Source organism: Trachypithecus francoisi, unplaced genomic scaffold, assembly GCF_009764315.1.
Source record: "Trachypithecus francoisi isolate TF-2019V2 unplaced genomic scaffold, Tfra_2.0 Lachesis_group5, whole genome shotgun sequence".
NCBI lineage: Eukaryota > Metazoa > Chordata > Mammalia > Primates > Cercopithecidae > Trachypithecus > Trachypithecus francoisi.
In genome coordinates this window covers 138,511,205-138,533,950 of record NW_022681470.1, presented here as the reverse complement: position 1 = coordinate 138,533,950, position 22,746 = coordinate 138,511,205, and the positions used below count along the sequence as shown (strand labels likewise).

Below are 22,746 nucleotides of genomic sequence, written 5' to 3'. Positions count from 1 at the left end.
GAGGCTATGCAAGTGAGACGCCCGGAGGCCCCGCCCCTCCCTCCACCTCGGAGTCTGCGCGGCGCGGCCCGGCCCGGCCGACCGCGTCTAGGTCTCCGCGTCTGCCAGCCTGGCCGGCAGTCCGTCTGTCCATCCTGCCGCGCCGGGGCAGTCTAGGCGGAGCGGGGGCTCAGGCGGCGGTGGCCTCGACGCGGTGAGAGGAGGGGCTGGGGGCGCCCCTCATCCCCTCCCGTGGGCTTCCCACCCTCGGTGTCGGTCCCCGATTCCTGAGGGTCGGGTCCCTCCGGGTCCAGCGCGGGGAGGGGTGGGGGAGGGGAGGGGACGGGACTGGGGGAGGGGACGGGACTGGGGGAGGGGACCCCGGGCCGAGGAGCCCAGCACTGGTGGTGAGGGTGGCTGTGGGTAACTGTGATTGTGTATGGTTGTCATTGTGTGTGTGTGGTTGTGTAACTGCCATCGTGTGGCTGTATGACTGGGATTGTGTGGCTTCGGGAGGTCCGCGGGTGTGTGTCACTGTCATTGTGCGGCTGTCGTTGTGGGTGTCACTCTGATGGTTTGTGTGTGTGTGTCTGGCTGTGCTGTGGCTGCCATTGGCCCCCCGTGTGGCTGCTGTCTCTGTGTGTGACTGTCTTGGTGTGTTCGTGTGGCTGTGTGCATAGGACTGTCATCGTGTGGCTGCTGTTGTGTGTTCATTCTGATGGTGTGTATGTGTGTGTGGCTGTGGTCGTGCGCCTTGTGCCTTTCTCATGTGGCGTTGTGAGTCTGTGTCATGGTCCATGGATGTGGCCATGTGGTTGTGGATGGCACCGTGTCTCTCCCCTGTGACTGTCGGTGTGAATAAGAGACTGTGTGTGTGTGGCTGTCGCTGAGTGCCTTGTAATTGGGGGTGTGACGCTGTGATGGGTTCTGTGACCCCCATTGTGTGCGGTGACTCTTTTCTGTGACTCTTAAGTGTGTTGCAGGCCTGACTGTGGGTCCCTGACTCTACAGTGAGGCGTGGGGGCTTGTGTGGGACTGTGATGTGTATAGGGTCTCCTGATATGTCCCTCTCTGGCCCTGGGTGGGAGTGGTATCTGGGTGTCTCTGACAGGCTGTGAGCCCACTGTGTGTGAGTATGCACTGACGTGTATCGTGTGTGTTGGACACCTGTCTGAACAAGGGGGCCCCTCTTGTTCACTGCAAAGTGGCGCCCAGCACAGTGCCTGGAAGTGGGCAGGTGCTGGGTCTTCACTGTGGGATGGGTGAACGCTATGCCATGGTTTTGTGTGTGTGTGGGGGGGGGGGTGCCAGGATGGAGGCTGCAGCTGGGTTGTGCTTCCTAGGGGTGACAGCATGGGTGACTATGGGTATCTAGGACCTCTGGCGACCATCACCCCATATCACACTGCAGAATGAGCGTCGTGGTTGGGGTGCTGGACCCAGAGTGCCTACCCTCGCCTGCCTGGGCCTCGGTTTCCACATCTGCACAATGGGGGTGACCATCCCTGCCCTGCTGGCCACCAGTAGCGGCTGTGAGTCTTCGGGCGTGGATGCAGCCTGGGGGAAGCCATAGGGCGCTTTCACAGGTGAGATGGGGCTGGGAGAATGGGTGTAAGCAGGTGTGACCGTGTTGATCCCTGAAGCGCTGGGGACTGGGGGTAGCCTTGGGGGAGGGAAGAGGAGAACTGGGAGGCAGACCGGCTGGGAAGAGGGGGAAGGAGGGAGAGGCAGCTGGCAGAGAAGGAGGGCTTGGCTATCAGCCCAACCAGACACGAACACCACAGCCCATGGGGACAGAGAGAGGGGCCCCTGTGGAGGCCATGGAGGAAGAGACTCAGGGGAAGGGTCTGGTAGGGATGGGGAGCCCCTCGGGAAACAGGATGGGGTCCCCTAAAAACTAATGGGGACCCTTCTAAGTGCCATGGGGGAGGGGTTCCCATGAGGCTGGGGAGTCTCTTCTAAAGGCCCACCTCCTAAAAGGCATTGGGTCAGAGCCTCCCATGTAGGCTGTTAGAGGAAGGGGACCCCTGTAGAATATCGGGGAGTGGTATCAGGGGAGGCAGGTGTCCCCAGTAGGGTCAGGACCAACAGGGCGGGACCTGGATTGGAGAGGCGTGGCCAGAAGGCTCAAGGGGCAGAGTCAGGGCTTGCCCAGGTCTTCAGGGCCAGGGGTGTGGCCAAAGGACTCAGGGATGAAGCCAGGGTCCCGATGACCTGAGACTGCCCCTAGGCACACCCCTGGGACTCCCACTCCCTCCCCACCTCTGCAGGCCTGGCCTTCACCATGGCGGGAGGGAGACCGCATCTGAAGAGGAGTTTCTCCATCATCCCCTGCTTTGTCTTCGTGGAGGTGAGGACCCCCGTACCTCTCCCAGAGAGGGCGTGCCTACCTCTGTCTCTGTCCAACCTCAGTCTCCCTATCTGTACTCACTTTTCCGTCGCTGGGATTTCCCTTGCTGTCCCCTTTCTCTTGAGAAGTGGTTATGAGCTTGGATTGAGAAGTGCCACTCCCCGGGGTCCAATCCCTCTCTGCCCCATCCACACTGCAGGGTGCTGGACACCACAGGTACCCTCCTGAGCCTCAGTTTCCTCATTCATAGAATGGGCATCAGCAGAGTCCCAATTCCTAGGGCTGTTCTTTTTTTTTTTTTTTTTTTTTTTTGAGATGGAGTTTCGCTCTTGTTGTCCAGGCTGGAGTGCAAGGGCGCGATCTCGGCTTACCACAACCTCCACCTCCCAGGTTCAAGCAATTCTCCTGCCTCAGCCTTCCCAAGTAGCTGGGATTATAGGCATGCGCCACCAAGCCCAGCTAATTTTGTATTTTTAGTAGAGATGGGGTTTCTCCGTGTGGGTCAGGCTGGTCTTGAACTCCAGACCTCAGGTGATCCACCCACCTCGGCCTCCCAAAGTGCTGGGATTATAGGCATGAGCCACCGAGCCCGGCCCTTTTTTTTTTTTTTTTTTTTTCAGATAGAGTCTCACTCTGTCACCTAGGCTGGAGTGCAGTGGCATAATCTCGGCTTACTGCAACCTCCACCTCCTGGGCTCAAGCAGTTCTACCTCAGCCTCCCGAGTAGCTGAGACTACAGGAGTGTGCCATCATGCCCAGCTAATTTTTTTTTTTTTTTTTTTTTTTGAGATGGAGTCTCGCCTGTTGCCCAGGCTGGAGTGCAGTGGCGCGATCGCAGCTCACTGCAGCCTCCACCTCCTGGGTTCAAGCCATTCTTCTGCCTCAGCATCCCGAGTAGCTGGACCCACAGGTGCATGCCACCACGCCTGGCTAATTTTTGTAGGTTTTAGTAGAAATGGGGTTTCACCATATTGGCCAGGCTGATCTTGAACTCCTGACCTTGTGATCCAGCCGCCTCAGCCTCCCAAAGTGCTGGGATTACAGGCGTGAGCCACCGCGCCCAGCCTATGCCCAGCTAATTTTTGTACTTTTTGGTAGAGATGGGATTTCGACATGTTGGCCAGGATGGTCTAGAACTCCTGACCTCAAGCAATCCTCCTGCCTCAGCCTACCAAAGTGCTGGGATTACAGGTGTGAGCCACCATGTCCGGCCTCCTAGGGCTGTTCTAAAGGTAAAGTGTATTAATTCATGGGCAAAGCTTGGCACGACCCCCTGCCCACAGTGAGGGTTAGACCTGTGGTAGCTGCTGGTACCCCTACTCCTCTGATTTCTTCCCTTGTGGGAGGGTCTCCCCACCTCCCACTGTCTGTCTGTCTCTCATCTGAGCCTTGGCCCTAGTCTCACTCTCCCCATGCCCATCTCTTCTCTCACTCTCTCTACAACTCCCTTCCCTTTTCCTCTCCCTTCTTTCTCCTCTTGCTTTTTTTCTCCTCTTCTCCCCTCCTTTCCTGGTTTCCCTCTCTCTCTCTCTTTTTCTTTTCATTCCTTCCTTCTCTCTCTCTCTCTCTCTCTCTTTCTCTCTTTTGAGATGGAGTCTTGCTCTGCTGCCCAGGCTGGAGTGCAGTGGCATGATCTTGGCTCACTGCAACCTCCGCCTCCCGGGTTCAAGTGATTCTCCTGCCCCAGCCTCCTGAGTAGCTGGGATTACAGGTGTCCACCACCACCCTGGCTAATTGTTGTATTTTTAGTAGAGACAGGGTTTTGTCATGTTGGCCAGGCTGGTCTCAAACTCGTGATCTCAGGTCATCCACCTGCCTCAGCCTCCCAAAGTGCTGGGATTACAAGCATGAACCACTGTTTCTTTATTTTCTTTTTTTCTTTCTTTCGGCCATCCCTTTTCCTTTCTTTCTTTTTTCTGAGACAGGGTCTCCCTCTGTCACCCAGGCTGGAGTGCAGTGATGCCATCATGGCTCACTGCAGCCTTAACCCTCTGGGCTGACGCAGTCTTCCTTCCTCAGCCTCCCAAGTAGCTGGGACTATAGTTGTGCAGAGATGAGGTCATGCTATGTTGCCCAGGCTGATCTCAAACTCCTGAGCTCAAGCGATCCTCCTGCGTCGGCCTCCCAAAATGCTGGAATTACAGGCATGAGCTGCTCGCTGCACATGGCCTCTCTGTTTCTATCTCCTTCTTCTGTTTCTCCTAAGCCCTGACCCTTCTCTCACCTCCTTTCCCCATTTCTCTCAGTCTCTCTCCCCCTTGTCTCTGTCTCTCTCCATCTTCTAGTTTCTGTCTCTAACCCATGTCTCTCCATCTCTGTATCTCTGCCTCTGTGGCCTCAGCTGGAGCCCTGACCCTCTCTCTTCTCTCTCCACCACCTCTCCCCGCCCTGGCTTGGTGGCAGTCGGTGCTGCTGGGCATCGTGATCCTGCTTGCTTACCGCTTGGAGTTCACGGACACCTTCCCTGTGCACACCCAGGGATTCTTCTGCTATGACAGTACCTACGCCAAGCCCTACCCAGGGCCTGAGGCTGCCAGCCGAGTGCCTCCTGCGCTCATCTACGCACTGGTCACTGCCGGGCCCACCCTCACGGTGAGACAGTGAAGACCTCCTAGGAGGCAGGTGGGCCAGGTGAGGGTGGGTGAGGGGATGGGCTGGAAGGCCAGGAAGACTCCACCTTGGTCTTACCCACAGATCCTGCTGGGGGAGCTGGCGCGTGCCTTTTTCCCCGCACCACCTTCAGCCGTCCCAGTCAGCGGGGAGAGCACCATCGTGTCCGGGGGCTGCTGTCGTTTCAGCCCCCCGCTGCGGAGGCTGGTCCGCTTCCTGGGTGAGAGATATGGCCTGGGGTCAGTCCCATGGTAATGGTCGGGAGGTGGGTATAGAAGGAAAGAGTCATGGGCCTGACAGTCATCATAATGCCAGGCCGGGAGCGGTGGCTCACGTCTGTAATCTCAGCACTTTGGGAGGCCAAGGTGGGCGATCACCTGAGGTCAGGAGTTCAGGACCAGCCTGACCAACATGGCGGAACCCTGTCTCTACTAAAAACACAAACAATTAGCTGGGCGTGGTGGCGGGTGCCTGTAATCCTTGAACCCAGGAGGCAGAGGTTGCAGTGAGCCAAGACTGCACCAGCCTGGGCAACAAGAGCGAAACTCCGTCTCAAAAAAAAAAAAAATTCCAGGGAAAAGCTGGGCATGGTGGTGCATACCTGTAGTCTCAGCTACTTGGGAGGCTGAGGCAGAGACTCAGCTACTTGGGAGACTGAACAAGACCCCACCTCTTTAAAAAAAAAAAAAAAAAGAGAATTCCAGCAGGGAAGGAAGAGGACCTGGAATTACCATGGTGGGGATGTTAGGAAGCAACAAGGGACTTAGGCTCAGGCCGGATGTAATGGAGGTTCTAGGGATATGGGTGGGGCCTAACCCAACCATGATGGCAACTGTAGGAAGAGGGTCCCAGAATGCCACAAGGAGAGTCTCAGGCACAAAAGAGAGACACAGGCACAGGACAAACACCCTGGGGCCCCTGGGTAGGGAGATGAGACCCTGACTGTGCTTTAAATGGGGTCCCAGCCTCAAGTGGTGGCTGTGGGAAAGGGGGAGGGGCAGAGCTTACCTATAATGGTGGTCCCAGGGGCAGACGGTGGGAGACCCAGCTCTAACTTACTAGTGGCCCCAGGAGGAGAGTGATGAACTCAGTAGTAGCCAGTTTAAGGGCAGGCAGGAAGCGCCCCAGGTATGCCATTAGGGTTTTCCCTAGCCGTCCTAGGCATGGGGTGGATCCTGACGTAATGGTGTTGGGTTGGCTGGGAGGTCCAAGCCCAGCTATAATGGGGCTCCAAGGGAGGACCCGCCCCTGACATAGTGGTAATCCTAGAAAGACAGGGGCCAGATAATGAGGGTCTCTGGGGGCAGGAGGTCTCAGAGTGTCTTCATGGTGGTCCCTAAGGAAGGGGGATGTTGGCACAACTACGGGGTCCTAAGTGTGCTTTAATGACCGTCACAGGAAAAGGGAACTAAGAGGCCCAATGGAACCAGTGGGAGCATCTGGGCCTGGCGCATGAACCCCTTTCACTATCCCACCCCTAGGGGTCTACTCCTTCGGCCTCTTCACCACAACCATCTTCGCCAACGCGGGGCAGGTGGTGACCGGCAATCCCACGCCACACTTCCTGTCCGTGTGCCGCCCCAACTACACGGCCCTGGGCTGCCTGCCACCTTCTCCGGATCGGCCAGGTCCCGACCGCTTTGTCACTGACCAGGGTGCCTGCGCTGGCAGCCCTAGCCTCGTGGCCGCCGCGCGCCGCGCCTTCCCCTGCAAGGACGCGGCCCTCTGCGCCTACGCAGTCACTTACACGGCGGTGAGCCTCAGGAGCTTCGGGGTTGGAAATGGGTGTGCGGGCTGGACAGCTGGATCCTCTGCTCTTCCACGCCCCTGGTGCTGTTGGAAGCTCTCGCTCCACGCCGCGGCCTGTTGGAAACTCTAGTTCCTCCTCCCAGATCCTAGCCACGCCCCCAGCCAGAGCCTATCGCTGTCCATTGCCTCCGGCCCTTGCTCTCTGGCCACGCCTCCTGAGCCAGTAAAGCGAGAGAAGCTATTGGCTCCACCCTATGGGATCAGGACACTATCCCTGATGTGCAAGACTCGGAACCCCTAGAGCCTAGCCAGGCCCCCAGGATGCTACAGGCGCTAGATATTAGCTGGGAGACTGGGTAGATGGGATGGCCTCCTGGAGCCCTTGCCCCTCTCCTTGGGACCTTGTTCTCTCCCGTTGTAGCCCTGGCCACACTCTTTGCTCTTAACTGCTCCGGGATTTCTAACTGTCCTCTGCTTTTTCCTGCTCACATACCCTGTTGCTTCAACTCTTTTTTTCTGGCATCCGGGTTTATGCTCCCACTCTGTCAGTAGTCCCCTGGGGGTCAGGGGCTCCACCTCCTACAGCTCCTGGACCTGCCCCCTTAGCCCTGACTCTACCCTCTGGTTCTGTGGCCACGCCCTAACCCAGCAAGTGTTTGTCCTCATCTGCGACTCCGGACCAGGGACATCTGGGCCCCAGACCTTGTCCTCTGCTCTTGGGAGCTCTGGCCACACCTAGCCCTGCAGGTGGTGCCCATGAGACTCCAAGACCTCAATCCCTGACCCCCACCCCCCTTTGCCGTTTTAGTCACGCTCCCTGGAAAAGCCCACTGGGGAGTCCATGACTCCATCACTGGAACCCCTGGCCACACCCTCCAGCCCCAACGCTCTGGCCATGCATTCTAGCTCAGAAAGGAGCGTCCACTTGGGTTCAGCGACTTGCCTCCACTTGTCCCCTGACCAGTCTGACTCCCCGCAGATGTACGTGACTCTCGTGTTCCGCGTGAAGGGCTCCCGCCTGGTCAAACCCTCGCTCTGCCTGGCCCTGCTGTGTCCGGCCTTCCTGGTGGGCGTGGTCCGCGTGGCTGAGTACCGAAACCACTGGTCCGACGTGCTGGCTGGCTTCCTGACAGGGGCGGCCATCGCCACCTTTTTGGTGAGTCCCCTCCTCAACCTTCCCAGCATGGAACCTTCCCATCAGCTCTCTGACCCAAGAAGCAGGACCACATGATGGAGAAGGGTGTGGACTGTGTGACCTTGGGCCAGTCCCTTAACCTGACCCTTCCTGGATATTCTCATCTGTGAAATGAGATACCAGGATCAGGGTGAGGCGAGGCCTTGAATGCAAATTTTAAGAGGGTGCCCAAACACTTAGTAATCATTTTAACAAAACATTTTTAAAAATCAAAGTTAATACAAAACTATCATAATGTACAGAATATAAAAATTCTAAATAAAGACGAATCAAGACTGGGTGCAGTGGCTCACGCCTGTAATCCCAGCACTTTGGGAAGCTGAGGTGGGTGGATCACTTGAGGCCAAGAGTTCGAGACCAGCCTGGTCAACATGGCGAAACCCCGTCTCTACTAAAAATACAAAAATTAGCCAGGCGTAGTGGTGCAAGCCTGTAGTCCCAGCTACTCGGGAGGCTGAAGCAGAAGAATTGCTTGAACCCAGGGGACGGAGGTGGCAGTGAGCCGAGATCGTGCCACTTCACTCCAGCCTGGGTGAAAGAATGAAAATCTGCCTCAAAAAATAGCTGGCAATGGTGGTGCACACCTGTAGTCCCAGCTACTCGGAAGGCTGAGGCAGGAGAGTCGCTTGAACCCAGGAGGTGGAGTTTGCAGTGAGCTGAGATCACACCACTGCACTCCAGCCTGGGTGACAGAGTTTGACTCTGTCTCAAAAAAAAAAAAATTAAACCCTGCCCCTGTACAACTTGGTCTTACCTGCTTTACCCTAGTCCAGGCTCTGTGGGATAAATAATAATTGCACCTACCTCACAGTAAAATGGAACCAACAGTGCCTAGCACATACTATGCATTAGCTGTTTTTGAAAACCTGAGCCTCAGTTTCCTTATTGGAAAATGGGGATGGTATTTACATAGCTCCTATGTGACTGACCCCCGGCCTCAACACTGTCCTCTCCCTCTGTTCCAGGTCACCTGCGTTGTGCACAACTTTCAGAGCCGGCCACCCTCTGGCCGAAGGCTCTCTCCCTGGGAGGACCTGGGCCAAGCCCCCACCGTGGACAGCCCCCTCGAAAAGTTAAGTGTGGCCCAGGTAAGGGGGGCCGGGGGCTACTCCCGGCTGGAGAGGGTGGTGGGTGGAGGGGGCCAAGGAGGCAGGAAGGAAGTCAGGCAAGAGGTGGGGGTCTCAGAACCATGGGGAAGTGGAGGGATCACCCATCTCTGTGGACACAGGTCCTGGGGGGACAGCCCCAAAGAATGAAAGGGAGCACCCCCGTCTTCTTCCCAAGGGGACACGGTTAATCATGAGAACTGTGGTTGTCTTTTCCATGGGGTTCTTCACCTGATGAGCTCCTTGTGGCTGTGGCCGGTAGGGCCCAGGGGGCCACTAGCCCCTTCCCTCTGTCTCTTTGTCTCAGGAACCCGAGGTCTGCAGGCCGCATTCGACACCGGCACGGCTCACCCCATCCAGTGAGTGTTGGGGGAGTGGGGGCTAAACAGGGGGACTTCCAGGTGGGCAGCTACTGCCCCAGAGGTCTCACCTAGGTTTTTATGCTGCCTCCCAAGTTTTCTGATCCCCTGATATCTGGCTTCTGACCACCAGAGTCGCAGAACTGCGCCCGCCGTGGCCACCTGATCCCCAGCTGTGTGTCCTCCAGGGCCCCAGCCATGTGTTCATCGCCCCGTGTGCCCCGCCCTCGATTGAGGTCTGAGCCGACGCCCTTGCCCCTGCCCCTACCCCTGCCAGCGCCCACCCCCAGCCAGGGCCCCTCGCCTTCCTCCCCTGGACCTGGGGGGCCAGGCGGGGGTGGTGGACGTGGCCGGAAGCTGCTGCTGCCCACACCCCTGCTGCGGGACCTGTACACCCTGAGTGGACTCTATCCCTCCCCCTTCCACCGGGACAACTTTAGCCCTTACCTGTTTGCCAGCCGTGACCACCTGCTGTGAGGCCCGACCACCCACCCAGAATCTGCCCACTCCCCACTTCTTCCCTGCCACGCGTGTGTGTGCGTGTGCCACGTGAGTGCCAAAGTCCCCTGCCCCCCAAGCCAGCCAGACCCAGACATTAGAAGATGGCTGGAACGACATTTGGGAGACACCTGCCTCTCTGGCCCTCTGAGATATCCAGATGGGCACAAATGGAAGGTGGGCCCTTGCCCCTACTATTGCCCTTTTAAGGGCCAGAGCTTGACCCCATTGGCCATTGCCTGGCTAATGAGAACCCCTGGTTCTCAGAATTTTAACCAAAAGGAGTTGGCTCCAGCCAATGGGAGCCTTCCCCTCACTTCTTAGAATCCTCCTGCAAGAGGGCAACTCCAGCCAGTGTTGAGCGACTGAACAGCCAATAGGAGCCCTTGGTTTCCAGAATTTCTAGAGTGGGTGGGCATGATTCCAGTCAATGGGGGACCGCCCGTGTCTAAGCATGTGCAAAGGAGAGGAGGGAGATGAGGTCATTGTTTGTCATTGAGTCTTCTCTCAGAATCAGCGAGCCCAGCTGTAGGGTGGGGGGCAGGCTCCCCCATGGCAGGGTCCTTGGGGTACCCCTTCTCCTCTTAGTCCCTCCCTGTGTGCGGCCTCTCCATCTCTCACCCACTCCCTCCTAATCCCCTACTTAAGTAGGGCTTGCCCCACTTCAGAGGTTTTGGGGTTCAGGGTGCTGTGTCTCCCCTTGCCTGTGCCCAGGTCATCCCAAACCCTTCTGTTATTTATTAGGGCTGCGGGAAGGGTTTTTTCTTTTTTCTTGGAACCTGCCCCTGTTCTTCACACTGCCCCCCATGCCTCAGCCTCATACAGATGTGCCATCATGGGGAGCATGGGTGGAGCAGAGGGGCTCCCTCACCCCCGGCAGGCAAAGGCAGTGGGTAGAGGAGGCACTGCCCCCCTTTCCTGCCCCCTCCTCATCTTTAATAAAGACCTGGCTTCTCATCTTTAATAAAGACCTGTTTGTAACAGAAGTTTGGCCACCTGCCTTCCTCCCCCGGGTGGTGGGGGGGTGCGGAGGACTTTCATTGTGGGTCTATGGATGTCTGTGGAGCTGGGTGTGGGTGTACTGCTGCAGTGTATCTAAGGACGATTGTGGAGAGGCAGTGCGGTTTCATGGGGCTTGAGACTTGGGCTGAAATCCTGGCTCAGCATTCTGGGCTCTGTGGCCTCAGGAAAGTTCATTCACCTCTCTGTGCCCTTGTTTCTTCATCTGTCAAAGGCAAACAGTCGCTCAAGCCACCAAGGCACACAAACCCACATCAGGAGCCATACATGCCCTGTGTGTCTCAGACCAGGGCACAGAGGGCACAAGGAATGGGGTGAGGATACCCTGGGGGTCCTGAGAGGGATGGGGGATGCTGAGGGGCACTAAGAACCTCCAAGCCGAACACCTGGCTGCATGGATGAGAGCAGGGGTGCGGAGTATGAGATTACCCCAAGACCCAACCCCTCTGAGAACTCAGCAGATACTGGTGATGTTCAAAAAGTCAGGGAGAGGGAGCCACAGGACCCCTCCTGCAATCGGGGCTCTGAGGGTCTTCAGATAGGGCATTTGGGACCTAGAGTCACCCAGGAACCAGGAAAAGGGAGTCTGTTTCCCTTCTCTCATTAATTCATTCATTCATTCAGCAAACACTGTAGAACCCCTACTGTGTGCCAGATGGTCTTAGTCTGTTCCAGCTGCCATAACAAAATACCGGGGACAGGATGGCTTATTTATTAAATTATTTAAAAATAAATGTCTCTACTACTATTAAATTTATCTAATTATTGAAAAATATGTTTCTTATTTATTATTTATTTTGAGATGGAATCTCGCTCTGTTGCCCAGGCTGGAGTGCAGTGACGCAACCTCGGCTCACTGCAACCTCCACCTCCCGGGTTCAAGTGATTCTCCTGCCTCACTCAGCCTCCTGAGTAGCTGGGACTACAGGTGCACACCACCACACCTGGCTAATTTTTTGTATTTTTAGTAGAGATGGGGTTTCACAGTGTTAGCCAGGATGGTCTCGATCTCCTCACCTTGTGATCCGCCTGCCTTGGCCTCCCAAAGTGTTGGGATTACAGGTGTGAGCCACTGTGCCCGGCCTTATTTTTATTTTGTGTGTTTGTGTTTCTTGTGTTTTGAGATGGAGTTTTGCTCTGTCGCCAGGCTGGAGTACAGTGGTACGATCTCGGTTCACACAACCCCCGCCTCCTGAGTTCAAGCGATTCTTGTGCCTCCGCCTCCCTAGTAGCTGGGATTACCGGCGCCTGCCACCACACCTGGCTAATTTTTGTATTTTTGGTAGACAAATACTTTATGGGGTTTGACCATATTGGCCAGGCTGGTCTCGAACTCCTGACCTTGTGATCCACCCACCTTGGCCTTCCAAAGTGCTGGGATTATAGGCATGAGCCACCACACCTGGCCTATTTTTTTTAATAGAGATGCGGTTGTGCCATGTTGCCCCAGCTGATCTTGAACTCCTGGGCTCAAGTGGTTCACCCACCTCAACCTCCCAAAGTGCTGGGATTACAGGCATAAGCTACCACCCTAGGCCTAACAGAAGTTTATTGCTCAGAGTTCTGGAGGCTGGGAAGTCCAAGATCAAGGCCCCAGCAGATTCGGTGGCCGGTGAGGGCCTGCTTCCTCATGGACACACTCTAGTCTCACATGGCAGAAGGTGGAGAAGCTCTCTGGGGCCTCTTTTATAAGAGCACTAATCCCATTCATGAGGACTCCACCCTCATGACCTAATCACCTTTAAAAGGCCCCCCACTGGCCGGGCGTGGTGTCTCATGCCTGTAATCCCAGCACTTTGGGAGGCCGAGACAGGAGGATCACGAGGTCAGGAGATCGAGACCATCCTGGCTAACACGGTGAAACCCCGTCTCTACTAAAAAATACAAAAAAACAGCTGGACGAGGTGGCAGGCGCCTGTAGTCCCAGTTACTCGAGAGGCTGAGGCAGGAGAATGGCGTGAACCCAGGAGGTGGAGCTTGCAGTGAGCTGAGATCCGGCCACTGCACTCCAGCCTGGGCGACAGAGCGAGACTCGTCTCAGAAAAAAAAAAAAAAAAAAGAAAGAAAAAAGGCCCCCCACCTCCTATCACTGTGGGTTAGGATTTCAACATATGAACCGGGGGACAGGGTACAAACTTTCAGACCGAAGCATAAGTGTTGTTTAGTTAGGCATAGGGTGGGGGTTGGGGGGATTGGAGGTTACAGCAGTGAACAGAACAGACACAAACCTCTGCTGTCACAGATGAGAGTATTCTAATATGTAAGACAATAAACAAGGTAAATCCCAGCACTTTGGGAGGCCGAGACGGGCGGATCACGAGGTCAGGAGATCGAGACCATCCTGGCTAACACAGTGAAACCCCGTCTCTACTAAAAAATACAAAAACTAGCCGGGCGAGGTGGCGGGCGCCTGTAGTCCCAGCTACTCGGGAGGCTGAGGCAGGAGAATGGCGTAAAAACCCGGGAGGTGGAGCTTGCAGTGAGCTGAGATCCGGCCACTGCACTCCAGTCCGGGCGACAGAGCGAGACTCCGCCTCAAAAAAAAAAAAAAAAAAAAAAACAAGGTAAATGGGGCCTGGTCTCTACACCTGTGATCCCAATGCTTTGGGAGGCCAAGGCTGGAGGATTGCTTGAGCTTAGGAGTTGGAGAACGACCTGGGCAACATAGTGAGACCCCCGTCTGTACAAAAATATATATATATTTTAAAATTAGTTGGGCATGGTGGCACATATCTATAGTCCCAGCTATGCGGGAGGCTGAGGTGGGAGTCACTTGAGCCCAGGAAGTCGAGACTGTGGTGAGCCGTGATCATGCCACTGCACTGTAGCCTGGGTGACAGAGCGAGACCATGTCTCAAAATAAATAAATACGCAAGTTAATAAATATAAAAATAAATGAGCTAAGTACAGATTCACAATTCCAAATTTTTACAGAAGTCTGAAAACCCGGTCAGGCGCAGTTGCTCACATCTGTAATCCCAGCACTTTGGGAGGCTGAGGCGAGTGGATCACCTGAGGTCGGGAGTTCAAGATCAGCCTGGCCAACATGGTGAAACCCTGTCTCTACTAAAAATACAAAAATTAGCTGGGTGTGGTGACACACGTCTGTAATCCCAGCTACTTGGGAGGCTGAGGCAGGAGAATCACTTGAACCTGGGAGGCGGAGGTTGCAGTGAGCCAAGATTGCACCACTGCACTCCAGCCTGGGTGACACAGTGAGACTCCATTTCAAAAAAGAAAAAGAAGTCTGAAAACCAAAATCCTTTCATAACTCATTTATGGCAAAACCTAACCTGAACTGACCTGAGATTATGTACAGCGTTTATTTATTTCACTTGATGTGAATATTCTTGTGTTTTGCTGAAGATAAAGTGATTTGAGGATGTTAGTCCTGGTCCCACTGGGGGTATGAAACACATAATATTTACAGCCTATTACTTTTTTAAAATCTGAAAAATCCTGAATTTCCAACTCCAGGATCATGGATTTAGCTAAGGGATCTCTGATATCTTAGATATTGATATGTGAAAAGGAGAGCACTCAAGCTAAGGAAGGCGATGTGACAACTGTGGGATAGGGACATGGTTTGCAATTTTTTTTTAAGGGATAGGGAGGGTCTTGCTCTGTTTGTTGCTCAGGCTGAGCGACGGGTGGAGTGTAGTGGCACGATCCTAGCTCACACTACAGCCTTAACCTTCTGGGATCCAGTGATCCAGTGATCCCCCCAAGCAGCTGGGACTACAGGCACACAACACCATGCCTGCTAGTTTTTAAAATTTTTAGTAGAGACAATGTCTCGCTATGTTCCCCAGGCTGGTCTTGAACTTCTGGGCTCAAGTGATCCTCCCACTTCGGCCTCCCAAAATGCTGGGATCACAGGTGTGAGCCGCCATGCCTGGGCTATGGTTTGCAATTTAAAAAAAAAAGTGATCAAGGAAGTTCTCTCTGAGACGACACTAGGAGGAAGGGAGCCATGCAAACATGGGGTGGGGAGACCTCCAGGCAAAGGAGGTCTCTGCAGAGCAAGTGTGAAAGGCTTGAGGCGGGTATGTGCCTTCTGTGTTCAGGAAACAGCAAAGTGGCCTGTGTAGCAATTGGCAAAGGGTGAGCGAAGAGGAGACAGAAGAGGAGGTTGGGGAGATGGTGGGGAAGTTTGGGAGATGGTGGAGCTTATCGTGGGCCACTGGGGGATAAGATGAGAGCTGATGGCAGAGGAAAGACTGCATCATGAGGCCCCCTGATTGACTGACCAAGGCTCCTGTTTCCAGAGCTTATACACCTGAGACCCGTGGTCTCTCCTGATGCACAGCTGTCTCCACTGGGGCCAGGAAGAAAGCAAAGCTTCAGCACAACGGACAGCGCCACCACCCAAACCAGCAGGCCCTGTCCGTGATGCTGCCCTGGAGTGCCGGCCAAGAATGGTAAAAGTGGGGGAAGAATCAGGTCCCATTCAGGAGGGTGGTAACAGCAGCCCTGGCCTTGCACCAACTCCCATACTGGGATAGATGATCTTAGGTAGAGAACACAGGCTGGCTTGTACCTGTTTGGGATTGGCTGGGCGTCGTGGCTCACCCCTATAAACCCAGCACTTTGGGAGGCCGAGCCGGGCGGATCACTTGAGGTCAGGGGTTTGAGACCAGCCTGGCTAACATGGTGAAACACTGTTACTACTAAAGATACAAAAAATTAGTCGGGTGTGGTGGCATGCGCCTGTAATCCCAGCTACTCAGGAGGCTGAGGCAGGAGAATCGCTTGAACCCAGGAGGCAGAGGTTGCAGTGAGCTGAGATCATGCCATTGCACTCCAGCTTGGACAACAAAAGCAAAACTCCATCTCAAAAAAAAAACGAAAGGCTTCTTGGCTGGGTGCAGTGGCTCACACCTGTAATCCCAACACTACAGGAGGTGTCTAGGTAGGAAGATTGCTTGAACCCAGGAGTTTGAGATCAGCCTAGGCAATGTAGCAAGACCCCCATCTTGAAAAAATAAAGTGTTTAGGCCAGGAGCGGTGGCTCACGCCTGTAATTCCAGCACTTAGGGAGGCTGAGGCGGCAGATCACCTGAGGTCAGGAGTTCAAGACCAGATTGGCCAACATGGTGAAACCCCGTCTCTACTAAAAATACAAAAATTAGCCAGGAGTGGCAGCGTGCGCCTGTAATCCGTTACTCAGGAGGCTGAGGCTGGAGAATCACTTGAACCTGGGAGGCAGAGGTTGCAGTGAGCTGAGATCGTACCATTGTACTCCAGCCTGGGTGACAGAGCGAGACACGGTCTCAAAAAATACAAACATAAAAATAAAAAATAAACAACAGCAACAAAAAGCAAAAGCCTTCTCAACATGTCCCTGTGGGTCTCACAGCATCTCAATCTCAAGTTGACCAAAACAGAGCTCTGATTTAGAATGTCACAGCACGACTATCCCAGTCAGAGAGCCCTCTCCTGTCTCCTCATGACTCGACTAAAAGCCAACTTTCTGCCAATGCCTCAGGGCCCTTAAACTTTCTCCACCTGGGGCCGGGCGCGGTGGCTCAAGCCTGTAATCCCAGCACTTTGGGAGGCCGAGACGGGCGGATCACAAGGTCAGGAGATCGAGACCATCCTGGCTAACACGGTGAAACCCCGTCTCTACTAAAAATACAAAAAACTAGCCAGGCGAGTTGGCGGCGCCTATAGTCCCAGCTACTCGGGAGGCTGAGGCAGGAGAATGGTGTGAACCCGGGAGGCGGAGCTTGCAGTGAGCCGAGATCTGGCCACTGCACTCCAGCCTGGGTGACAGAGCGAGACTCCGTCTCAAAAAAAAAAAAAAAACTTTCTCCACCTGGAATGTTCTTCCACTGCATATTTGCACAATTCACTCCCTGACCTCTCTCAGGCCTTTTCTCAAACGTCACCTCCCAGCCTGATCCAACCACCCTATTCAAAATTGAAAAAACAACTGGCCTTCCTTCTAAATTCCCTTCGTTGTGCAAATTTCTTTTCTTTTCTTTTCTTTTTTCGAGATGGAGTCTTGCTCTGTCACCCAGGCTGGAGTGCAATGGTGCGATCTCAGCTCACTGCAACCTCCGCCTGCTGGGTTCAAGCGATTCTCCTGCCTCAGCCTCCTGAGTAGCTGTGATTACAGGCGCCCGCCACCACGCCCAGCTAGTTTTTGTATTTTTAGTAGAGATGGGGTTTCACCATGTTGGTCAGGCTGGTCTCAAACTCCCGACATCAGGTGATCTGCCCGCCTCAGCCTCCCAAAGTGCTGGGATTACAGGGGTGAGTCACCGCGCCCAGCCCCTTGTGCAAAAGTCTTTTTGTGCAAATGCCCCTTTGTGCAAATGCTTGTCATGTGCTCACACAGTGTTTAAGTTCCTCATGATGCTTAGTGGGTCTTTATAGGTCTCCCTCACTTGAATGTCAGCTCCACCAGGACAGAGATTGGTCTGTTGTCTGTTCACTGTGGGGTCTACACTTACTAGAATAGGCCCCGATGCATAGTACATGCTCAATAAATGTTTGCTAAATGAATGAACTTATTGCTTGAGGATGCCAGTAAACTAAGGATAGGCACAGAGTGACCCCAAGTCACCTAGTTCCTACCCTGTAGCCCCGGGTCCAACCCTACCTGCAGACAGGTACATTCCTCCATGATTCTCCTCTATGGTAAATCTTCTTCTGTCAAGATGTGAAGACAGGCTGGGCACAGTGGCTCACGCCTGTAATCCTAGCACTCTGGGAGGCCAAGACAGGTGGATCACCTGAGATCAGGAGTTTGAGACTAGCCTGGCCAACATAGTGACACCCCGTCTCTACTAAAAGAAATACAAAAAAAAAAAAAAAAAAAATTAGCGGGCATAGTGGCGTGTACCTGTAATCCAAGCTAGCTGGAAGGCTGAAGCAGGACAACTGCTGGAACCTGGGAGGTGGAGGCTGCAGTGAGCCAAGATCGCACCACTGCACTCCAGCCTGGGTGACAGAGTGAGACTCCCTCTAGAAAAAAATATATATATGAAGACAAAATTCTGATAAGTGAAAGAAGGACTGTGTGCATGAGAGATTTGCCAAATGTCTGCATCTCTGCTGAATATTCTCAAGTCGGCCGACATTCATGAGCACCTAGTGTGTACCAGGTGCCATACTAGAAACTGAGGAGCTAGGAGTGACCAAAAATAAACACCCTATCCTCATGGAGCTAGTGGGGAGAGATGCCATCAGATAAACGGATAACATTAGAAGTGAACGTTATTTAGAGAGAAATAAAGACAGCTGGCTGGGCACGGTGGCTCACGCCTGTTAATTCTAGCACTTTGGGAGGTCAGACGTTCGAGATCAGCCTTGCCAACATGGAGAAATCCCATTTCTACTAAAAATACCAAAACTAGCCGGGGGTCGTGGCATGCACCTGTAATCCCAGCTGCTCAGGAGGCTGAGGCAGGAGAATTGCTTGAACCCAGGAGGTGGAGATTGCAGTGAGATGAGATCACGCCATTGCACTCCAACCTGGGTGACAGAGCAAGGCTCCATCTCGAAAAAACAAACCAACACAACAACAATAGCTACAAAAACAAATAATCAGTTAAAGAGTGAAATGTGTGTAATTTGGGGCAGGCAGTCCAGGAAAGCCTCTCTGAGTCTCTGAGTAGATGATATTTTGACCAAAGACCTAAAAAGAGTGCAGGGAAAAAAAAGTCGGCTGGGCACAGTGGCTCACACCTGTAATCCCAGCACTTTGGGAGGCCCAGGCTGGCAGATCACCTGAGGTCAGAAGTTCGAGACCAGCCTGACCAACATGGAGAAACCCTGTCTCTACTAAAAATACAAAATCAGCTGTGCGTGGTGGTGCATGCCTGTAATCCCAGCTACTTGGGAGGCTGAGGCAGAAGAATCACATGAACCTGGAAGACGGAGGTTGCAATGAGCCAAGATCATGCCATTGCACTCCAGCCTGGGCAACAAGAGCAAAACTCCATCTCAAAAAAGAAAAAAAAAAAAAAAAAGCCAGAAGGATATCTGGAAGCTGACTGCTACACACACAAGATCATCAAGTACAAAGGACTTGTGGTGAGGCTGCATTCAGCATGCTCCCATGTATGTAACTGGACTCTGTGATGTGGGTGTTACTACTGACTATTTGTGTATTTTTGTTTTGTTTTGTTTTTGTTGAGATGGGGTGTTGCTCTGTTACCCAGGCTGGAGTGCAGTGGCACAATCACTGCTCACTGCAGCTTTGACTTCCCTGGGCTCAAGCAATCCTCCTGCCTCAGACTCCCGAGTAGCTAGGACTACAGGTGCACGCCACCACACCTGGCTAAAATTTTTTTTTTTTTTTTTTTTGAGACAGAGTCTTGCTCTGTCGCCCAGGCTGGAGTGCAGTGGCACGATCTCGGCTCACTGCAAACTCTGCCTCCCGGGTTCATGCCATTCTTCTGCCTCAACCTCCCAAGTAGCTGGGACTACAGGTGCCACCACCATGCCTGGCTAATTTTTTTTCTATTTTTAGTAGAGATGGGGTTTCACTGTGTAAGCCAGGATGGTCTTGATATCCTGACCTCATGATCTGCCCACCTAAGCCTCCCAAAGTGCTGGGATTACAGGCATGAGCCACCGCACCTGGTGAAATTAAAAATTAGCGGCTGGCTAGTTTTTAAGTATTTTGTAGAGATGGGGTCTCACTACATTGCCCAGGCTGGTCTTGAACTCTTGGCCTCAAGCAATCCTCCTGCCTTGGCCTCCCAAAGCACTGGGACTACAGACATGAGCCACCATACCAGGCCTGTTTGTGCATCTGGAGTGCTGAAATGTGAGGTGAATCATGGGTTGTGTATCTGCTGGGGGATGGGGACTAAGGTGGGATGTTTGACAGCGCAGTGTATCGGTGTGCTTCACTGTGTGTGTCTGCGTGTGTAGTGGCAATGTCATAGTTATGTGTTTTGCAAGAGAAAGGGTGTGGGGGATGAATGTGGGACAGAGTTTGTATGGGATGCTTTGTGTCAGGATAGGGCAAGGTTGGAGCATGTGGATGATGGAGATTCTGAAAATAGAATATATTCAGAGATGCTGTGGTGTGTGTGTGTTTGTGTGTGTGTGTGTAGAGGGGTGTGAGGGTGCCCAGCTCTGTGAGTGGGTGTGTTGGGGGATGTCGTGGAGCTGTTTTCTGGTCCCAGAGGGAGAGAGAAAGCCCAGGAAATCTCACTTTCTCCCTGCCCCTGGGTCTCCAGGCAACGGCACCACTTTGGAGTTACCAGGAGACAAGGTTGCCAGGGCAACACAGGCGTGAGTGGCAGCTCTGGGACGAAGTCTGGGTGAGAAGATCCAGCCAGGGATCACGATCATTCACTTTGTTCCTCCCTTTCTCCCTGTTTCTCATCAATCCCACCTCCCTTCCTTCATTGTCTTACCGAGCCTGTATTTGAGAACCTACAAATGTGCTAGGTGCTATTCTGGGTACTGGAGAACAGAAGTGAACAAGACAAACAATGTCCCTGCTGTATCTCTCCTTCAGTGTTTCAGCTCCTGTCTCTTTGTCTCTCCTGCTCCCTTCTTTGTCCTGCGGTCCTGCCTTCCCCCTGTACCACAAGGAAGGCCCCACAGAACCCCTTAGCCAGTGAGGAAGTTGAGAGCCTTCATCTCACAGACTTTCGGGGATGGCTGTTGATGTTTTGCACACGAGTGTCCCTGAGCCTGTGTCCCCAGACACACACTCCTGCCCATACTCAGGTGCACAAAAAGACAAGCACACAGCTCATCCCCCTCTTCAATTCTCAGTTGTCATTTGATGACATCAGCAAAACCACACACAAATACATGCCGATCACAATACTCCTCTGAGATATCATAAGCCCCATTTTACAGGAGGGCAAACTGAGGCTAGGAGACTTTAAAGAATATGTCACTCATTCTGGTCTACTCCTCCAACTCTTAATCCTTATATTTGTCTCATTAGCTGCCAATAACAGTATTCATGCTGGTTCCCCCAGCAGCCTCCCTCAAGGAAGGGCCTCATTTCCCTATTTCCCTCGAATGCACCCTTTCCTCCGCATAGGTTCTAACCCTTTGCCCATTCACCAGAGGAATCGAGTTTTGATGGACAGATTCCTAGACCAATAGAGAAACTAAGTGAACTGTACCGAAGCCGCCTCGGCTTGGGCGGGACTAAGACTGAGAAGGAGCCGCCAATTGGACAGAGCTACGCGGCGAATGGCGGAGACGCTGAGGCGGGTGCTGACCAGGGACGGCGCGGCCTGGTCCGGGGAGGAGAACACGCCTGTCGCCGGACCGCCTTTGCTGCTGCTCGGCGCACCAGGATCTGGAAAAACAACGCTGCTATTTGCTGCGGCCCTAGAGGCGGCGGGGGAGGGCCAAGGCCCAGTCCTCTTCCTGACACGGAGGCCTCTACAAAGCCTGCCCCGCGGGACCGGAACGACTCGAGATCCAATGCGACTCCAGGTAACTGTGCGGTGGGAGCGGAGGCGTTCTAGCCAATGGTGGAGTAGATCCGGGACTATTGAGTGACAGTTAGACAGGCCAATGGAGGGGACGGTGGAAGGGCGGGCCAGGGCAGCCACGTTGGGGCGAAGTCAGGCAGGCGCAGTGAGGGGTGGCACCAGGCGGAGCTTAGTTAAGATTGAAGTGAGAGCCCATCCAATGATGGGCGGTGTTAGCAAGAGGCGGTGCCCAGAGGGTGAAGTCAGGCCCATCAAGGGGCGGGGCCAAGGTTGGGTCCATTCAGGACCAGAGTTGGCTCCTGTTGGTGTCAAGGATGAGGTCAGACCGAGAATGCTGGGGGAGGGTTTTCCGTGGAAAAATTGCCCTAGAGATTTGGCCAAAAACAAGCAAAAATGGCTTGCCCTCAACTAATACTCGGCAGTGATGAGTGCTGGAAAAAGGGACGAATACAAGAATATTTAACCACTCTGAGCTGGTCCATCCTGGAACCAAGGAAAGTATGCAAGGAGGCAGGGTTACTCTTGCGAGGAGTCTGGCTACTTGTGCTGAATCCGGCCCTTTCCTTCTGTTTCTCCTTCTAGAAGATCCGCTTCCAGTACCCACCCTCAACCCGAGAGCTTTTCCGGCTCCTGTGCTCTGCCCATGAAGCCCCGGGGCCAGCCCCCTCCCTTCTGCTGCTCGACGGCCTAGAAGAGTACCTAGCGGAAGACCCAGAGCCCCAGGAAGCTGCCTACCTCATTGCCTTACTTCTAGACACAGCTGCCCACTTCAGCCACCGGCTTGGGCCTGGCCGGGACTGTGGGCTCATGGTGGCCCTCCAGACCCAGGAGGAGGCAGATAGTGGGGACGTCCTGCTCCTGGCACTGCTCCAGCGGTATTTTCCTGCCCAGTGCTGGCTGCAGCCAGATGCACCAGGTCCAGGAGAGCACGGCCTCCGAGCCTGCCTGGAGCCAGGCGGGCTGGGCCCCAGAACAGAATGGTGGGTGACTTTCCGATCAGATGGAGAAATGATGATTGCTCCATGGCCCACCCAGGCTGGTGACCCCAGCTCAGGCAAGGGTTCAAGCTCTGGAGGCCAGCCGTGAGCTTTGGTGTGTGACCACCTCTCTCTGCTTCAGTTGCCCATGGCTACTTACCTCAGGGACATATGCACATCCAAAGACCTAAACAATGTAAAGTGCTTTTTCTCTTTTAAAAGTATCGCATTATCTTGTATATATTGTACCCAATCAATATATTGTTTAGTTTTGTTGCTTTAAACTTTATAAAAAGAGCTTCAGGCCAGGCGTGGTGGGTCATGCCTGTAATCCCAGCACTTTGGGAGGCTGAGGCAGGCAGGTCACCAGAGGTCAGGAGTTGAAGACCAGCCTGCCCAACATGATGAAACCCTGTATCAACTAAAAATACAAAAAAAAAAAATAGCTGGGTGTGGTGGCAGGTGCCTGTAATCCT

The 22,746-nt window shown here is 53.8% G+C and overlaps 2 protein-coding genes across 4 annotated transcripts; both read left to right on the top strand.

Annotated features, from left to right (window-relative positions):
* Window positions 1-11: 11 nt before the first annotated feature.
* On the top strand, window positions 12-10,832 carry PLPPR2 (phospholipid phosphatase related 2). Of its 3 annotated transcripts, none has more exons than XM_033195955.1 (10): window positions 12-193; window positions 1,391-1,565; window positions 2,250-2,329; window positions 4,808-4,921; window positions 5,024-5,159; window positions 6,421-6,692; window positions 7,668-7,844; window positions 8,849-8,971; window positions 9,297-9,348; window positions 9,482-10,832. In XM_033195955.1, exons 3-10 carry the CDS (start codon window positions 2,264-2,266, stop codon window positions 9,823-9,825), a joined length of 1,284 nt encoding a protein of 427 aa, XP_033051846.1. In that variant the 5' UTR covers window positions 12-193; window positions 1,391-1,565; window positions 2,250-2,263; the 3' UTR covers window positions 9,826-10,832. The 3 variants fall into 3 exon arrangements, with proteins under 3 accessions (XP_033051846.1, XP_033051847.1, XP_033051845.1); XM_033195956.1 differs by having other exon boundaries at window positions 4,733-4,921; window positions 8,849-8,955; XM_033195954.1 differs by having other exon boundaries at window positions 4,733-4,921.
* Window positions 344-22,527, top strand: SWSAP1 (SWIM-type zinc finger 7 associated protein 1). Its single transcript, XM_033195968.1, has 4 exons — window positions 344-602; window positions 845-847; window positions 21,035-21,294; window positions 21,876-22,527. The coding sequence occupies exons 1-4, from the start codon at window positions 551-553 to the stop codon at window positions 22,377-22,379; spliced, it is 819 nt and encodes a 272-aa protein (XP_033051859.1). The 5' UTR covers window positions 344-550; the 3' UTR covers window positions 22,380-22,527.
* Window positions 22,528-22,746: the final 219 nt, after the last annotated feature.

Coding starts and splice junctions, on each gene's coding strand:
- SWSAP1 (XM_033195968.1), top strand. CDS start 551: ATGGTTTGTGTGTGTGTGTCTGGCTGTGCTGTGGCTGCCATTGGCCCC. Junction 21,295..21,875: donor GAGATCCAATGCGACTCCAG/GTAACTGTGCGG, acceptor TTCTCCTTCTAG/AAGATCCGCTTCCAGTACCC.
- PLPPR2 (XM_033195954.1), top strand. CDS start 2,264: ATGGCGGGAGGGAGACCGCATCTGAAGAGGAGTTTCTCCATCATCCCC. Junction 4,922..5,023: donor CTGCCGGGCCCACCCTCACG/GTGAGACAGTGA, acceptor TCTTACCCACAG/ATCCTGCTGGGGGAGCTGGC. Junction 9,349..9,481: donor GGCACGGCTCACCCCATCCA/GTGAGTGTTGGG, acceptor TCTGACCACCAG/AGTCGCAGAACTGCGCCCGC.